The sequence below is a fragment of the Gallus gallus genome, chromosome 15 (genome assembly GCF_016699485.2).
Source record: "Gallus gallus isolate bGalGal1 chromosome 15, bGalGal1.mat.broiler.GRCg7b, whole genome shotgun sequence".
In the NCBI taxonomy this organism is placed as follows: Eukaryota; Metazoa; Chordata; class Aves; order Galliformes; family Phasianidae; genus Gallus; species Gallus gallus.
The window spans coordinates 8,381,023-8,398,092 of NC_052546.1; the positions used below are offsets into that span (position 1 = coordinate 8,381,023).

Consider the following 17,070-nt stretch of genomic DNA (forward strand, 5'->3'; position numbering starts at 1 on the left):
CTGTTGCCTAGCTTAAGGCACAAGCAGTTGTTTGAGAGACTTACCTCCTTACTTCGACATTCACCTACTGATGCAGAGCCTCAATGCAGCGTGAGGAGTGGAACCAAAGCAGCTGGGAGATGTGCATGCCCTATGTACAGCTACATCCAAATGAGATGCAGATGGATGCTACAGCATGGGTGAGTGTCTATAGCCTGCTTTAAGAAAAGTGTAGGATGTAGATTCAAGCCTTCAGTTTTGTTTGGTTTTATAAAGGCGCCCTCTGTAGTGATACTGATAAAAAAAGCCCAAACCAATGGTTCTGCAGAGTAAAGAATTCAAATGCATTCATAATAATCATTTAAAACAGAAGTGTTTTTAGCCATGGTTAAAAACTGAACTCCCCACAAGGGAGATTTGGTAAAATAGGTTATAAATAGGGAAGTTTTCTCGCCAGATACAGTAAATTCAGGAAGGAAAGTGACTTACATGCCCCAGACTGTTAGAAGCAATTCTGCAGGAGGTACACAGTTGTCATTTCCCAGAAGCCTGTTATGCCCATTTCTGAGCACATCTACTCGAACAACTGCAGTGACTATCAGTGCATCACCTCCGCTGGCACAGATGTTGCTGAACACAGCATGCAGGCTTTTGTTCCTTGCTGGTGAAAAAGTACAGCTGATGGCGGTGACTGCGTTGAAAAATATTGCTTTGTAGATAAGAATCTGCTCTAACAAATAGCATTGTTCTGCTCTTTGTGTCTGTTGTAGTTTCCAGGAAAACAAACAGGAGGCATTACTTACAGAGTCACCTCCATCTTTCTCAGCTTTCACTTGGCCAAGAAAGAGCTCAGCTTGTTTTATGTACAAAGAGCCCAGTATTCCCTACAAGTATCAGCTGACGCTGCATCACACACAGCCCTGCATCCTAACCTCCTAAAATGCACCTGCACACTGGATTCCAGCTGCAGCCTGCCCCTGAGGGATGGCTGTCCTGGAATTACAAGAGGTGAAAACAAAGTCACAGTTTGGCAAAAGGAAAACCACCCGACAACATTCAGGTTTGACCTCACACCAACCTCGTTCTTCCAGGAACACAATGACTGCATTGGTTACAATTAATTCCTGCCTTAGCAGCACTGAGCACTTCCTCATCAGTAACAGCTGAGGAAAAAGACTCACAGAGAGCATCCCAGGCTCCTTTTGGTAACAGTCACTTATTTGGTTGGAGTTATATAAGCACATACATTCCTCAGAGTCATAACCCTCTGAAAAGCATCACCTATCTCACTCTCATTTCCTGCCTTGAAGCTAGACTCACATCAATTCCAGCAACTACTGGGAAAGAGGCAGTGTGTAATGCCTACAGTGTGAGGCCTTCATTTTCTCTTCAGCATGTTCTGTATTTTGAGCCTCTTACAGACCTACAGGAAGTTTCCACCAGCCAAACAGATGCAATTAGTTACTATTACCACTGTTTCCAGGATTCCATAAACACCCCTTAAAGCCTGATAGCATCTGGGACTTCTTGATCTTAGGCTAAGTTTATATGATGTGGTATTTCAGTCCATGCCGGTAAGAGAACACCAGCAGCTACTTGTGGATAGGCACTGACACTGTCAGCCATTCCAAATCAGATACAGGTCACTGAGAGCTCACTGACTGATTAATTGCAGCTCACCTTCAAACGACCAGCTGCAGCATGCTTTTTAGAGGCTTAATTTCCTCAGAATCCAGGCCTGCAGCATGAAGGAAGCAAGCTGGAGAAAGAACAGGTTTGTTTTGGGTATTGAACTATATGTATTTTTTACACCCGTAGCTTCATCAAAGGAGTAAACAAGAAAGGAGAACTTTGTTCATGCAGACTCTCAGCATCCCTTTTGGCAATATCAGCTGTGTGGGCAAGAAAAATGTGACACTGTATTTATTTGTTTTAGTTGTGCCCAGAGTTTTACAGGTAGCATCTTCCCTTTAGACCTTCTCAACAATAACATAAGAAAGGCTGAAGCCAATTCCCCAGTTCCCCACTCATCTCCAACAATCAGCTCAAGTGAAAAGCAGAAAACATCTCCTTTTAAAAGAGTGGTGTTTGTGAAGGTTTATCCCAGTTTGGAGCCAGGCTCCCTCCTATGGCACGGGTCTATCAGTTTATCCTCAGGGTCCTGTAACTCTTGTCTACACAAACAAGAAGGAAACCTCTTCTCTGGCTGTGACAAGGGCATTCCTCCCAGCTGAAACACTTCCCCCAGCTCGGGGGAGCCTGACCTTCTTCAAAAACTGGATACCCAATCTGACTTCGTGGGCTGGAGATGAGGCAGGGATCAAACTCTTCAAGGCAGAACAGACTCTCCAAGTCGGTCGCATCCCGGTAGAGATGTTTGTTTCAGCACACAGCTGTGGCACAAGGCACTTGGGTTGTGATTGTTGAGAACCGAAGTCCCAGCTCTGTCAACAGAACCACAGGCAAATTCATTCCCTTTCTTGTTAAAGTCCCTGAATCGCAGACCTAAAAGGATCTTTCCCTCAGACACACCTCAGTGTCACTCGCGTCCTGATGAAGAAGAGCTGAGCTGGGTCAGTAGCCTGCAGGGATGCCACCTTTCCGGGAATCAGAGGCTGCAGCCCATCCATCATCTGTTCTGAGAATGGCTTGCACAACCGAAATGCCGTTGCTCACCCGCGTGGTATTGTGCTTTCTCATCTGTAGCTGTTCTTCTACACCCTGGAATGCAGAAGTGCATGAGGACAACAGGAGAGAGAAACTGCACATGGGCTGGACTCTGTGTCCTGAATCCTCCGTGTATAGCCCAGCATGCAGTGCCTGCATTATGTAGGTCTCCTAGAACTATAAGCTGTCCCTCTTCTTCCATGGGACTGAGACTAAAAGTAACCTCGAACAGCCCAGTACTGACCTGTCAGCTTTAATACTGCTCCCCTAGGAACATTTGGCAACACATAATACTTTTCCACACGCACATCTTCCCAGCACTGTGAGACCAGCACCAGACAAAAAGCTCACAAACACCCCGGCCTCAGGTCAGACAAACCTTCTCTATTTGCTCCTCAAGCTCCGTGATGTTGGGAATCAGCTGATCATGAATTCTGGGCTCCTCCACGGCTTTCTTCACATCATAACCAAACCAGATGGAATTGATGATTGCCTGTGGGATGCAAAAAAGCCTCAATGTTAGCCCCTTGCCTTCAAAGAGACCTGATCCTTGCAGCAACAAAGGCGGAGGTTTCTGAAGGATGTTCACTAGAGCACATAGAAGATCTAAATTGTAGTTCCCTCTGCTTCCAGAGCTCCCTCTCATGGGTACATTGCAGCAAATCAGGTTGTAGATACTTAGGATGATTCCCACACAAAGAGACCACAAATGGCTAAAATGAACACAGGAAAAGGATCAGATCCTCAGGCTACTGTAGCTGGATTCATCCTGCTGTGAGAAAGGCACTGCTGGCTTGTTTGGCATACAGCAGTCACCTCAGTGTAAACATACACTGACAGCTTCTTGCTGCTGTGCAACTGGTTTCCTTAAACCTGGCCCACCCTGCTTGCTAAGATCACAGCTTGAAGCTGCTGGCAAGTAAAAACAGCCTGAGCATCAACAGCTTCAGAAGCTGCTTGTAACAACACTTCTTGCAGACTCTACCTTAGCTAGAAAGCAGGATCCAGTGTGATGCTCTGAATGGCTGTGCACTTGCACAGCTTTCTCCCATTGTCGCTTTGGGTCTAACTGGGCCTTTCAATGGTTGTCACAGCAGCTCCCAGGGACCCTGCCTGGCAGAAGTTCTTATTTAGCTCTTCTGCACAGCTTCCACCCAAAATATGGGTGCTTGGCTGAGAATGGCTCTAAGCTCGGCAGTGAGAGTAGTTCATGGAGATCCAGAAGTCAAACCTACACTAAAGTCACAAATCTCTCGCAAGTGATAAGAACAACTTGCCAAAGCAAAGACCTGGAGTCACAGGAGGGAGTAATTGTGAGAGGCCCTTTATCTCTCTGGCAGGAGGTGGGATTGGAGGTCTGTCCCTCTGAAGGCCAGGCAGGACCCTCTCTCTCTATCAGCACCCAGGCTTGCAGCAGGAAGCTGTGGCTACGGTCACATCACAGGCAGAGACTTTAACCCTTTACCCCAACCACTGCCTCCCCCCAACTTTGCTTTGCCCACATCATCACATACCAGTGCTGTTGCTGTGGTTATTTTTGCTCCTCCAGAAGCACCAACCACCATCCTGACCTTTTTTGTTTCATCCACCAAGATGGAGGGGCACATGGAGGACAGTGGCTGTTTACCTGTTGGGGGACACAGATGCAACAGAGGCTCAGTTTTCTGCCTGTACCTTACAGACTGCCAGCTCCTGCTGCACATCTAAACCCAAAGTTTCCATATCCACCTTCCTAACTCATCTCATGCTTTGTTCATCCCGAGCGCCCCAGCGTCCCTTGTACACATCTCCTCCTTGCTACCACAATACAAAGCTTAACCCTGGCCTTCTGTGCAGGGGGGCTGAAGGTTCCTTCATCCATGGTGCTGTTTCAGTTGGGGTTGTCTGTCACACAGCTGCCTCTCCAACACCACGAGGCTTCCCTTTCTGTCCCTTCACTTCCCTGTCTCCCTCTGAAGCGTAGGTACAGGAAGGTGGCCCACATGAGCTGCAATGAGAAGGCTCTGCAGGAAGCAGCGATGGGGCAGGGAGGGAGCTTAAGTTAGGGGCATGAAATGGGTCTACCTGGAGCTGCCCTACAGATCCCAGTGGAGTACAGAGAGACAGCTGGACAGCGCGTACTAATGCAAGATACAGCTTCAAGAATAAGATAGGGAGGTAGTTTACAGCTACCTGGTGCTATGAAATTTGCTGGAGAAGGAGGGATCCCAAATCCATTGATAATGTGAGGTGAGCTGAAGTCATCCATCTCATCATTATATATGATTCCACTCACATTGGATAGTACATCAGAGCCAAAGCTAGACAAAACAGGTTGGCAGAGACATGTCAAAACCAGGAAGAACTTCAAGTGAATTACTGAGATGTGAAACCTGGGAGTAACTCTCCACTCCCTTCTGTTGGAAAGGACATTCTGTCACCCTTTGCGGGGAAGGAAGCAGTTCATACTGTGAACACACAACTACAAAAAGAGGAAAGGCAGACCCAGAGTGCTGCTGTATAGCTCCCCTGCACGGAACCTGAAGACAGAAACAGCACAGCAGAGAAACACAACTAATTCCCTTCCCAGCCGGGCAGTCCTGCACTCCTTTCAGAGGCAGCATAGCTCAAAGGCAGCCACGTTTGGGAACGGTTGGCATTTTGCTTAGATGTGTCAGGCAGGAGACATTTTCTATGGACAGAAAACAACCCTCCTCCCCTTCCTCCCCTCCTTCCCCCCAGCTTCAGGCCGTATGTACAGAACACAGCTCTTCCTGACAGCACCCAAAGTCAAACACTGCACTTTCAGGCCAGCTGCATTAACTCAAATTCCTTCCAGATGCCTGGGAAATCAGAGCCTGCAGCGATAACAGTGCTTATGGGAAAATCCAGATGCAGTGGATGTTTCCTTGGTGGGTGAACCCAACATGACAGAGGAGAGGACCCCACTTGACATCTCGTGCTCTGACCCAACTACACAAGTCTCAGCAATAAGAACTGAACTGCAAGCTCAGCAGTAGAGGTGCCTATTAACAGCGCTACCCATCGCTGCCCTGCTACAGAGATGACAGCTCAGTGATGTTTTATACCAACCACAGAACCACCACTAGGAAGATGGCAGAGGCCTACACAGAAGCAAGATCTGAGCTCATACTATTGGTTGATGGTGCTGGTGGCGGACACAGCACTGCCATCATCAGCCACAATGGAGAGGTGAGATGTGCCGGCACTATCTGTAGTGTAATATTCTGGCTCGTAGTATTCAATTGGATGGGAGGTGTTGTCTGTGATTTTCCTTCGGAGACTATCCGCAAAGAACTCAGACGTCATGTTTCTGATTGCCTGTCAGAGAAATCCAATGCAGTTACTCAGCAGATTAAGAGCCATGTAGTTACGAGGCTGATATCCAACACTTCAGACCACAGAAGAGTGGCAAATCCCAGCAGTGAAGCTACAGTTTTCCAGCAGGGGTTTTCCTTCTTCTTGAAAGATGGACATTGTACCAAAGAGCATTTTAAGCAGTCACGGAAGAAGCTGCACCCCTTTGTGTGGGAATTTAATCAGTATCCGTTACTGGAGATCTATGAAAAGCTGTCCTCAACACTGCTGTAAGGTGTAGGCAAGCACTGCTACACTTGCTTCAGAGATGAGAGAAGAGGGATCAGGTTGAGAGAACTAGACCAAGGCTCTGGCCATTGCTTGGTAAGCTGCAAATTTGTGTCCATCAGGCTGGGCTGTGCTCAGATCCTGCTGCTTTTGGAGACTCATGAAGTAAAAGCACAAAGTATGAAGCAGGGAAGAGCAGGGGTCCTGCCTCACCCCTTCCCATCCGTAGTTCCACTTACTATAGGCAGGACTGTGTTTAGAGAGCTATGGGGGTGCTGGGAGTATCATCTACTGAATAAGGCTCCAAAGACTATGAAAATGGGGAGGGTTAGTTGAGTTTTAGAACAAACTCAAGTGCTCCTGGTCAATGGAGGATTTTGTGTTTCCTGACAGCAGAAAAGCTTCCTCCATTTATATCCCTCACAGCTTAGCCACTTGATATTCAGAGACATTTCAGTGCCTGTTTAGTCACCCAAAACCAAAGTGTCATGTTCCAGTCAGCCTGGGTGTTGCAGAAAGAAAAGGCTTTTGCCAGGTACCTCTGTAATGTTGACAAACTTTGGATCTCCCAGCAAAGTCCTCTTGGCGTAGGCAAAGCGAAAGGCCTCTGCGATGCGGTGGTAAGTCAGACCTTTCTCCTTCACAGTTTTGATGCTGTCAGCAGAGAAATTATATCCTGGCAACAGAAGACAAACCATTGTGAACACAGAGGAAAACACACACTCCATGGGGCACTAATAGATGGGGCCATCTTGAAACTCGGTCTCTACTCCTGCTGCCTGTGTGGCACTGCTCAGCAGCACTCTCACCTTTCAGTATGTTGAAAATGAGGGCTAGCACTGGGCCACTCAGGGGGGCAGTAGGTGTGTAGAGGATGTAATTTCCAAGCTTGACCTCTATAGGGTCTTCCATCACCGTTGCTGTGTAGTCCCGCAGGTCTTCCAGCGTGATAATGCCCCCTACGTCATAAAAGGAAACCATAGATTTGTCTCTGTGATCCCTGGTGGGAAGAGAAGGTAATACTCTACTGCCTGATGATCCATCTATTTCTATAAAGGACTCCAGCAATGTCAAGGAACGACCTTTAAGAACCCTGTTTACAGGAGAAGGATGCAGCTTTTGAGTGCAGATGCTTTGTGCTGCTCCTCAAGTAGAATAACATGTATGTTCCAATGCTTTTCTTATCAGAAAGGGGAAGACAGTAATTAACCACCACGAATAAAGCCAGGAAATGACCTATGCACATGAAATTCACTGAAGCTACTGGAATTTCACTGGAATGCTAGCTAGTAAGAATAGGATACTACCACCATCTAGTGGTACTGAAAGATTAAACACGTTGAGAGTTTACAGGATGATGCGCGTATTGTTTGAGGTAGAAGCTCGATGGAGTCAGGCTCCATGTACCTACTGTACTATGTCCAAAAACGCACAGGCTTGCTAGACTTACCGTATAGAAATATACAGAATATACTGTCCATTTCTGACTGAGTTTCAAATGCAACCATTAAAGAGCTAATGACTTCTTTTGCTACAGACCTCAGAGGTGGGATACCAAGCAGCAGGCGTGACCTGCTTCCAAGGCTTCTGCAGGTCACAGTTCCTTCCTGCACACAAAGCTGCAACACTCAGCTCACCCATGCTATTTGGGACAGATGTTCTGTTTCTTACCTACACTCTGGATGTCAGCAATGATCTGTGCTGCCAGGCTTCCTGTGTAAAAGGCATCTGCTCCTTCATCGGCTATAGTCTGGTATGTGTTGGCTAGTTTAGGCATCTTGATGATATCGCCCTCATGCAGGATTTTCCCATCTCTGCAGAACACTTCACTGACAGAGAAAGGAGATTAAGATGTGAGAGGCAAGTTCAAAACCATGTGTGCCCGTATCAGCTAACACAGATTTAGTCTAATGTGTCTTCATGTGGTCATCCTGGAGAGAAGAGGAACTGCCTGAGCTATGCCACATGGGTCTTAATATCTTTCATAGGAACATAAAAGCGAGCAGTGTTTTCTCAGAATTTGCTCAGTGAAGCCTGCAGGAAGCAGTGTCAGTCTTTGTCTCAAGGCAGTCCACTCTCCCTCCCTGTTCCCTGGATTAACAACTGCCTCAAGACACCCACGAGGGTCCTTGAAGCCAAGCGGTTCAGCTCAGAGCACAGGCTATGAAGCTGCAAGGCTCAAAGCTTTCAGTGAATCCAGGAGAACGCATTTGGATTCCTAATGGTCAGAGCACTTGGAAGTAGACAGGTCCCTGTCTAGCTCCCTCATCAGCAATCATGGATGTGATTGATGCTGTGGGCCTGCCAGAAGGAAGTACAGGAGTACAGGCTGGTACATCCCATTTACATTACAAACCAACTTGCAGCTGGCAGGAAAAGACTAAGCATGATCTCAAGTAGAGCTGGACATAGACACCATGGGACTGCAAGAGGAAGCGCATTTAAAACCCTTCGTGCTCATAGTCATTGCCAGAAGTGGATGATCAGAGGCATTGCTCTGGGAAGGCTGACTGCAGAGGAAGAGATGACCCAGAAACCCACACCCTGACAGCAGGTGGGATATTCAGGGAGAGGAACATGCCCTGCAATTGCCCAAAACATAGGTAAGATTAGCTTAGGGTGCTCAGAGCATGAGGACAGCCCGGGGATTCAGACAAACACTGCCATCACATTTATCCCACAGCGTACTTCAGCTCCATCTCTGTTCAAACAGCTTTTTCTACGCAACTGCTCTACCTACCATAGTGAAGGATTGCTTTCAATTGACTGTTGCTTTGATTTCATGGCTGATGCAAGGCCTTTCCCAATAGGGAATCCTTCTCTTGCCAACTTGACACTGGGCAGAAACAAGTCCTTCCATGGTAGTTTGCCATGACGTTTGTGTGCCAGTTCATAGCCACGGATTTCTCCTGGAACAGCAATGGAAAGTCCTCCTGGAGCAGAGAAGAAAAGTATAAGTCTTCAGTAGCAAGAAAAAAAAGAAAACAAAAAGCAATCATTGCAGTAGTAAGCAGAGGAGGGCTTATCTATTGGCCTTGGTTTTAAGCAGGGGTTGTGCATACTATTACTGGCTCAGCCCATGCATACAATGCTAACAGGATTGTTGACACCTCTATCCTCTTGCTGGTAACTCAAGTGTTTGGGTCATTTTTCTCATTTTTCTGTATCACAGCAAAGCTACTCAGAACACAGAAGGCATCATACCTGCCTGCAGCTCCCAGTCCTTCAGAGTTGAACACACTACAGTAAGAGGGCACAGACTATATATATGTGGCAGCATCCATACATAAACACACCAACATTTCTTTCATCACATTGCAGCAGCAATTGCAATAGACTGACTACACTGCACAATGATACAGCAGTTTGCTTCAATCCTGTTCTTACCAGCATCTCCCAGAAGTTCAGCACACTTATCAGCCCTCCCCCAAGGCTCCTTTCCTCTCCACTTCCAGAAGTCACCATAAAGAGAACTGGAAAGACCCGTTGCCTTTACCTTTCGCAGAGCTCTGTGTGTTGCTCCCAAACATGTTCTCTGATGCTCTTTTAGGAGCCACCTCTCTTGCATTAATGATTTCCACTTTTCCTTTAAAGACAGAGGAAGGGAGATCACGTTTAGCTCTGAACTCAGCACCCACTCATGGTCTGTGCAGAATAAGCCCAACCACTGGGAAGCAGTTTCTTAGCAGTTATTCTGTGGAGAGCCTCAGAGATTGGGAGAGTCAGTACCTTAACTCAGGTAGCATAATTCACCCTTTTTATGTGCTTTAGGTGGAGGGGTAGAACTGTTCCAGATGTGTGTAGCCCTGTCGCTTACCTGTGCTGTCGTAGATGGTAAAGAAGAGCCCTCCTCCAATGCCCATGCTGTGAGCGTTCATGAGTCCAACGCAGAGCAGAGCTGCAATAGCAGCGTCCACAGCAGATCCGCCTTGCTGAAGGATGTCCCTGTGCAGCAAAAGAGAAGGCATCTTACAGCAACACGCCACAGTGTCTCAGCTATCTGTGAGCTCTGGGCCTCTATCACCATAGAGAAGAGAACCTAATGGTCTGGGTATGGCCCAGATTGACCTTCATTAAAGAGACATTCGAACTAGCCTGAAAGCAGCAAGATGTGACAAAGTACCTGGAAGAGACTGGCATTCCAGCCACATCCACCATACATGAGAATAAAGAGCCTGAAATCTGCAGCATGTACATCTAGACCTGGAGAACAGCTTATCTAAGGTATTTAAAAAGAGTTTGAAAAGCATCCCCCACTCCTATCGTTTCTGTGCCTAGGGAATCTTTGTCTACAGTACTGCCTTTGAGCGACTGCATTAACATTGGCTGGGCATGGTAAGGGCCCAGGTTAACTCACAGCCTCCTCATTCTACAGGGAGCTGAGTGCAGCTGCTAAGGTTGCATCTGCACATCAGTCAAACAGAACAGTTCTATCTCGTGCAAGATATAGATAACAAGAGTCACAGCGGAATTAGCTGTTACCTTCCAATTACTGAGCATGGCCCTGCATCCGTAGCCACAGCTGCCCTCTTGTAGATGTGTGTGTCCTTTGAGTTGGAGCGCAGCCCGAAGAAGAGTGCCAGGAACAAGATGAGCCCCAGCAGGACTGCAGTCAGGACCCCGGTCACCACATAGCGCCTCTTCATCTTTCTGTGGGAAGAGACAGGATCATAACCTTGCTGCTTCTGGGGCTGCTAGGGAGCAGGTGATCAGGCACAGGAGCAGGCTTGTCGTCTGTCCTCTTCCATATCCATTGTTTCTCCTCTTTCCCCAGCAGCTGGCAGCTCTGCTGATGGATGGGTGATTTTGGAAGGAGTGACCAGAGGTGGTGAGAGCCCAATTCTGGCCTTGAAAGGTACATCAGAGTGATGCTCTTCCTGCTTTTCCAGCCCTTGCATGTCAGTGGGTTTCTACAGACTGCTGAGCTGCAGGCAGTGAGCAGCTGCCTCCTTCCCTGGACCTCTCATGGAGTGGCTCTCCCAAATATGTCCACGCTCAAACTCATATCAAGACCTTCCCTATGGGCACTGCTGTTATGCCTTCTCTGTGCAGGACAACTGTTGTAACAACTCCAAAGCTTTTACCTGCTTCCCCTTTACCCATTACTGCCCCACCATTTGCGGTGTTCTATTTCACTGAGCGCTCCAGGGACTCCTGGAAGCCATTGGGTAACAGCTTGAAAGTATATAAAGAAATGAAAAGGCCCCAAACTAGCAGCTATGACTTGGGTAACATTCTGCCTGTGTTAGTTTTGAGTCACATCATCATCAATGAAAAAACTGAGAGCTTTAACCTCACTGACCACTACAACACACATCCTAGTCACTAACAAGTCACCTTGGCCAAAGCTATTTGGCCATGAGCACGACACCTTCCAGCTCAGGGTCCTTGGCTAGAGCAGCTTTCCCCTGAGCCTACCACTTCTAGAAGGCAACTGCCAGTGCTCACATCTCCATATTTTCCCATCCTGAACAAAGATGCTCTTGGGGTGCACAGGGTTACCATTCATCAATGGGTGAGCGTAGGACACCGAGGAGACCTGCAGCAAGGGTGTTGCAGACACACACCAGCATAAGTTAAGAGCTACTGAGGGGATGGAGAGTCATTGACATCTTGCTAGGACTGACAGTTGGTGAATAATAACTACTCTTTGACCCATTTCCTTTCCCCTTACAGGACTGTTCTAGCAAAAAGACCTAAATTCATCACAGCTCTTTCAGGGACCAACCTCCCCCAGTTCAGTGCAGGTTTGGGTTATCACTGTGACTACTATATTTGTCCAATAGCCAAAATACCCTTTACCTTACCAAAGCACCTGCTGTCCTCAGAGACAAACCAATCCATGGCATTGGGAGTGAAGAGCAGATCCACCAACCCCAGCCTCTGTGGCTTTGCAGCTGCCCAAAGCAGAGGAGCCTCCAGCAGTCGGAGCAGCACTTGGTGCCTTGCAGCAGCAACAGAGCAAGGAAGCAATGAGTGTGCCAATGCTGACCTAACAGGAGGAAGCAGGCCAGGCCAGCCAAAATGAAGCACTCCTCCAAGGGAGGAGATTGGCAAGCGCTGCCCCTCAGTCTCACTCCCATTCTGCTTATTTCAAAGAAGGGAATATCCATTTTCTATCCAAGCTTTTTATCTGTGAGTCTCAGAGCACAAAAGATGTCTGCTTCCAAGTAAGGCAGCTCAGATCAGGGTGCCTGTCAGTGTATGTGCTGTTCTGTAAACAAGTGTCAACCAAGGTCAGTGAAAGGTAAATGGATGAAACCTCTTTCCAGGTTCAAAACTTGATTTACACTCAACTACTTTCAAAAGAGACTGCTGGTGTGCTTGCAGAGCAGTTGCTGTGCAGGGAAACAGAGAAGCTATTATGTCCCCAACAACAGCTCACACACAGCCTCAGAGTTTAAAGACAGTTTTGTTTGTTGGCTTCGGCACTGGCAGTCTCCTCCAGGCTTCACAAGAAATGCCATGGGATCTTTTATCTGCACTCCAGCTAGGCAGAAGGTACTTTGTTTCATCCGGGCTGTCCCTCCAGGCCCTGGTGACCCCAGGGCTTGGCCAGCATTGCAGTCCCAACAGCAGCCCTCCAGGAAAGAGGGGCTGTAAGGCCATTAAAAGCATCACACTCATTTCCCAGTGCCATAAAGGTCCACTCCCTGGTCCTAGCCATGAGATGTAACGTGAGTGCTGAGATTCACTCAAAACCAACAAGGAGTAGAGTTACACCTGTATGAGCAACCCCACTGTGCTGCAGTCAGACACGTCACAATTTTCACAGCTTTGTTTAAACACAACAGCAGGTTTTGAGCTAAAGGAGTCCTGGTGCAATAGGATAGGCAGTGCTGGGCTGAGGTCAGAGCGTCTGAACTGCTCTGTCAGCGGTGTGTGGGTGTGCTGCAGAGATAAGGAACTTGCCAGGGTCAGGGAAAACCCAGGAGAACTAAAGGAGAGAGAGCGAACACAAAGTCAAATGCATAGCAATAACAGTACCGTATTTAAACAGATTAATAACCAAGAATTGAAATACTGTTTTCATACCCTATTGCTGCATAGAGTCAACCATCAGTGACTTTTCTGGGGGGGGGCTGATAGTAGAGGTCCCATTACTGATCCACCATTATATGACAACCTAACGGAGGAGCCCACAACTGATCACATAGGTGGAACCACCTGAAGCATACAGAAGATGCTAAGAAAGCGACTTGGGCTGACACTTCAAGACCAGGTATGCACATCCTGCCTTCTTGCACAAGATCTGTTTTAGCAGTTACTTCCTAGGGCTGTTCCCAGCAGCCTACCATGGGGCCAGGCCACATTTAGACGTCAGCAAATGACATGTGTTCCCATCAAGCTGTTGCTGGGCCCCCAGTGCATCACATAGCTTTTCCTTCTCACTGGGAGCTCACGGAGAGGTGGTGTAACAAACAAAGCAAATGGTTCACCTGTGGGAAGCCTTAGCACTAGGGGTCTGTGCTCACACCTAATTAGCCAGATGACACTTGAAATCCTTGGGTATCACTGTGCTAACTTCCCTCAGCTGTCACTAAGAGCAGCGGGCAGCAACTTCGGCTTTCATCTGCAGGAATATCCAGACTCATCAGCCTCTGAGCAGTTAATTAGCTGGGGTTATTTGCTCCAAGAGAGCTTGCATTGAAGAAAACTAGGGCAAAAGCAACAGAGAAAGGACACTGTTGCTGTCCAGAACTATTTCTGTGAGTTTATCCATTCCTCCCTCTTATAAAGGGAGAAAAGGTAGCAAGATCTATTTGTTACTCTGGGCTATCCTTACTGTCCCTCTGTATACGTTTCTGTTTTTTAGCAGTTCCATATGATTTAGCATGACCCTGGCTAACCCTTCAGGGTCTTTTGCCCTTTTCCTACTAAAATTGTTTTTTATGTCTCCCAGGGCATGTTTTGCCTTGTCCTTATACAGCAGATCTGAAGCTTACGTTGCCCATTCCCAACCAAGCACTCCTTCATTACATAATCCACGGGTCTTAGGTTGTGGAAGGCTAATATATGATGTAATCATCCAAAGGCCAGAGGATAATCACCTTACACAACAAGGACAGAGTGAAGATTACAGATGTACCTTTTACATCAAATTTGCCTCCTGCCTGCCAGGTTAGAGCTCCCTGCAACGGAATCTTCGCACCTCTCCCCAGATGGTCCCAAAGCAGCAGTGAGCTGGAGCAGGCTACCTATTCCTGGGCAGAACTGGAATGGCCCAGATGCAGTATTTCTACCAACAGGTTTGGGCTAACCCAAACGGCAGAGAGCTTTGTGACTTTGTTAGCCATCACACATAACCCTGCTCTTCCATGGCTCTGTTGGAATAGACACAAGCTTCTAGGCACTATCCTTTTGAGAACAAAGATAGAAGGCTTTGTTCCCCCCTGCCCTCTGTCCTGTACTCACACACAAAAGTTTCCCACATCAGCCTCCCTACTGCAGCCTTGCCCTGCAGTTACTGCAATAAGACATGTACTTAAGCCACTTGAGATTCCAATCTACAAGTTCATGTGCTAAACGCTTTTTCCCCTTAGGCCTTTTACTCAGTAGCAATCACTGGGATGCCTCTGATCAGGACTCGTTCTCCTACCCTCACCCATGCAGACAGACAAGCAGAGTCTCCTGCCAGGTACGGATCTCAATGGGGAGCAGCAGGCATTTTTCCATAACTATTCCCATTTCATCCACGGTGCCCTTAAAAGACCTCAAACAAGTGATCAACTGCCTCCCCTTACAAAGGAAATCCTTCCTGATTCAAGTCTTACAGACTGCTGTGGAGAACTGTGATGCAAATACTGAAGTAGTTGGGAATCAAAACAAACATATTTTAAATCTGAGCCCTTTTTTGGGGTCACGGAATGAGACAGGTGTTACAGTCTGGTGTTAGGCTAGAATTTAGAACTAATGCATTTTTGTACTCACCCACCAGGAGATATTCAAGTTGAACACTTATGCAGTCTTCATCTCCACCAGCAATAAGGGAACTAAAGCAAAGTTCAGTCAAGCCATGAAGAAGCCCAGAGAGGCTTCCAAATTCAGGTCGGGGCACTGGTCCTGCCCAGAGCAGGGGCACAGAGCAGTCCCCAAGTACTAACCCTATGCTGCTGCTTCCCCAGAGAAATACAACAGCCCCATTCAACCTTTCTGCACAGCCAACACCTCCATGTCAGCCCCTGTCCCACTGCCTGCACCCTGCACATCTTGCTGCTTCCCTCTCCTCAGGCACAGCTTAACAGTCTTCAGCATTCTCTGCATTAAGCCTAGCATGGAGGGCTTATAGATGCACACAGGTACTTTATAGGTAGAAAGGCTTCAGATCAACTCTATGAGGCCATGATGTCAAAGCCAGAGGTAATCCACCATCTCAAAAAATGGATGGTATTAAAGTTTTACAAAGTCATTCAGAACGTTGCTGTTCCACTCACCTCCAATTTCAAATCAAAGTGTTTCATTAAAATAGCTTTATTCTCCCACCACTTGCAAAATACGTTTTCAGATTATCTTCTTCCAATAAACTGGGGGCTGTTCATTGGAACTGGGCTTATTCAGGCTGAATAGACAGGTCCTGTCATTCTCCTTACGCAAACTTTCGTCTGATGTACCAAAAAAACATACTGTTCCACGTTCTATTGCTGAAGAAAACCCACACAGCACCTCAGGGTTGAGGGTAATGGCTCAGTTTATGTCCTTTCTAACTTCCCCTTACCTCTCAAGAGTATTTCCAAGTCCGTTCTGTCCTTTTGCACAGATCCTTATTTACTGATATCCTTTGAATGTCCCTTCCGAAGCAGTGAGTCCCTTTCTGGAGCCACTGTGTTCCTGTAGCAGTAAGCACGTGTCTTTCCTTAAAAGCTCTCCAAAGCTCGCTGTACTATTTGATATTTCTACAGCTCCACTCACAGAGATTAACCCATTGCAACTCATTACTTTTGAATTCACAGTACTGGAGGACTGCTGAAGTAATCATTGACTAGGTGAAGAGTCGAGAGCCAACACCCTTTAAAATGCATAGCATAGCACTCATAAATGTTGTCTACTAATTTTGATTCTTTTACTACATGATCAAAGATGAATTTTCCTGTATCTTGGTGATAGCCCTTAAATTCTGGCTAAGCAACTGAACAAGTATATGGTCACACCAAGTGCCCATCTCTGTAGGGTCCTGTACTGTCAATACTCCTCTTGCCCAACCAAACGGTGCCCTTGTAGCTCACATTTGGGTTTTTAAGTGTCTGTACCTTGCAGCTTAAACCCAGGCACGCTGACAGATTTAGTTGTGACAACGTTTGATCGGAGTATCCTCTGCCAAGTGGGAGCAACCACCTGCCATGCAAGGTCACCGATCAGTTCTTCAGCAACCACAGCTACACACTACCTTAAACCATCATCACTTTTAGTTCAGATTAATGCTCCAGCTGCAATGAGATGACACGCTGCCTGTTCTACCGCCCGTTCCCATAGCAGGGAGGATAACAGAACAGACATCTAGAGATGGAGAAAGCTGTCCTCCACCAGTAAATCTCACTGAAGCTTTTAAGCAACAAAACCTGTGTCTGTTTGCACTGTTTGTAGAACTTCCAGTTGCAGATCAAAGATTGCAGTTCACTTGCCATTGAGCAGCATAGCATAAACCCCAGCAGCAACCCAAATTCAAGGTGCAATATCCGCCCTTGGACTCTAATTACTCAGCAATGAAAGCTTATCTCCCTGCTGCTATACACATCTTGATAGACACCTCAGAGCCAGCTTGAACACGAGATTCATCCAGAACACAGCACAGAAAAATCATAGCCTGCCTAAAATTTGGTCACATCACAGCTCCAAGCCCAT

At 47.1% G+C, this 17,070-nt stretch overlaps 1 protein-coding gene across 14 annotated transcripts in view; it reads right to left on the reverse strand.

The window, feature by feature from the left end:
- Window positions 1-1,885: 1,885 nt before the first annotated feature.
- The window catches only part of GGT2 (gamma-glutamyltransferase 2), a 53,121-nt gene continuing 37,936 nt past the window's right edge, over window positions 1,886-17,070 (reverse strand). For 11 of the 14 annotated variants that reach the window (XM_046901324.1, XM_046901325.1, XM_046901327.1 and 8 more), the window contains 13 exons: window positions 10,714-10,881; window positions 10,049-10,176; window positions 9,728-9,817; window positions 8,972-9,164; window positions 7,903-8,060; window positions 7,041-7,190; window positions 6,771-6,907; window positions 5,780-5,967; window positions 4,819-4,946; window positions 4,161-4,273; window positions 3,026-3,139; window positions 2,512-2,700; window positions 1,886-2,423 (listed from right to left, as the gene is read on the reverse strand). In XM_046901324.1, coding sequence (XP_046757280.1) covers window positions 2,554-2,700; window positions 3,026-3,139; window positions 4,161-4,273; window positions 4,819-4,946; window positions 5,780-5,967; window positions 6,771-6,907; window positions 7,041-7,190; window positions 7,903-8,060; window positions 8,972-9,164; window positions 9,728-9,817; window positions 10,049-10,176; window positions 10,714-10,877 — 1,710 coding nt within the window. In that variant the 5' untranslated portion in view covers window positions 10,878-10,881 and the 3' untranslated portion in view covers window positions 1,886-2,423; window positions 2,512-2,553. Of the gene's footprint in view, window positions 2,424-2,511; window positions 2,701-3,025; window positions 3,140-4,160; window positions 4,274-4,818; window positions 4,947-5,779; window positions 5,968-6,770; window positions 6,908-7,040; window positions 7,191-7,902; window positions 8,061-8,971; window positions 9,165-9,727; window positions 9,818-10,048; window positions 10,177-10,713; window positions 10,882-12,033; window positions 16,088-17,070 lie in introns of those variants that run through there. The other 3 variants (XM_015275447.4, XM_015275451.4, XM_004934343.5) reach the window with 3 other exon arrangements.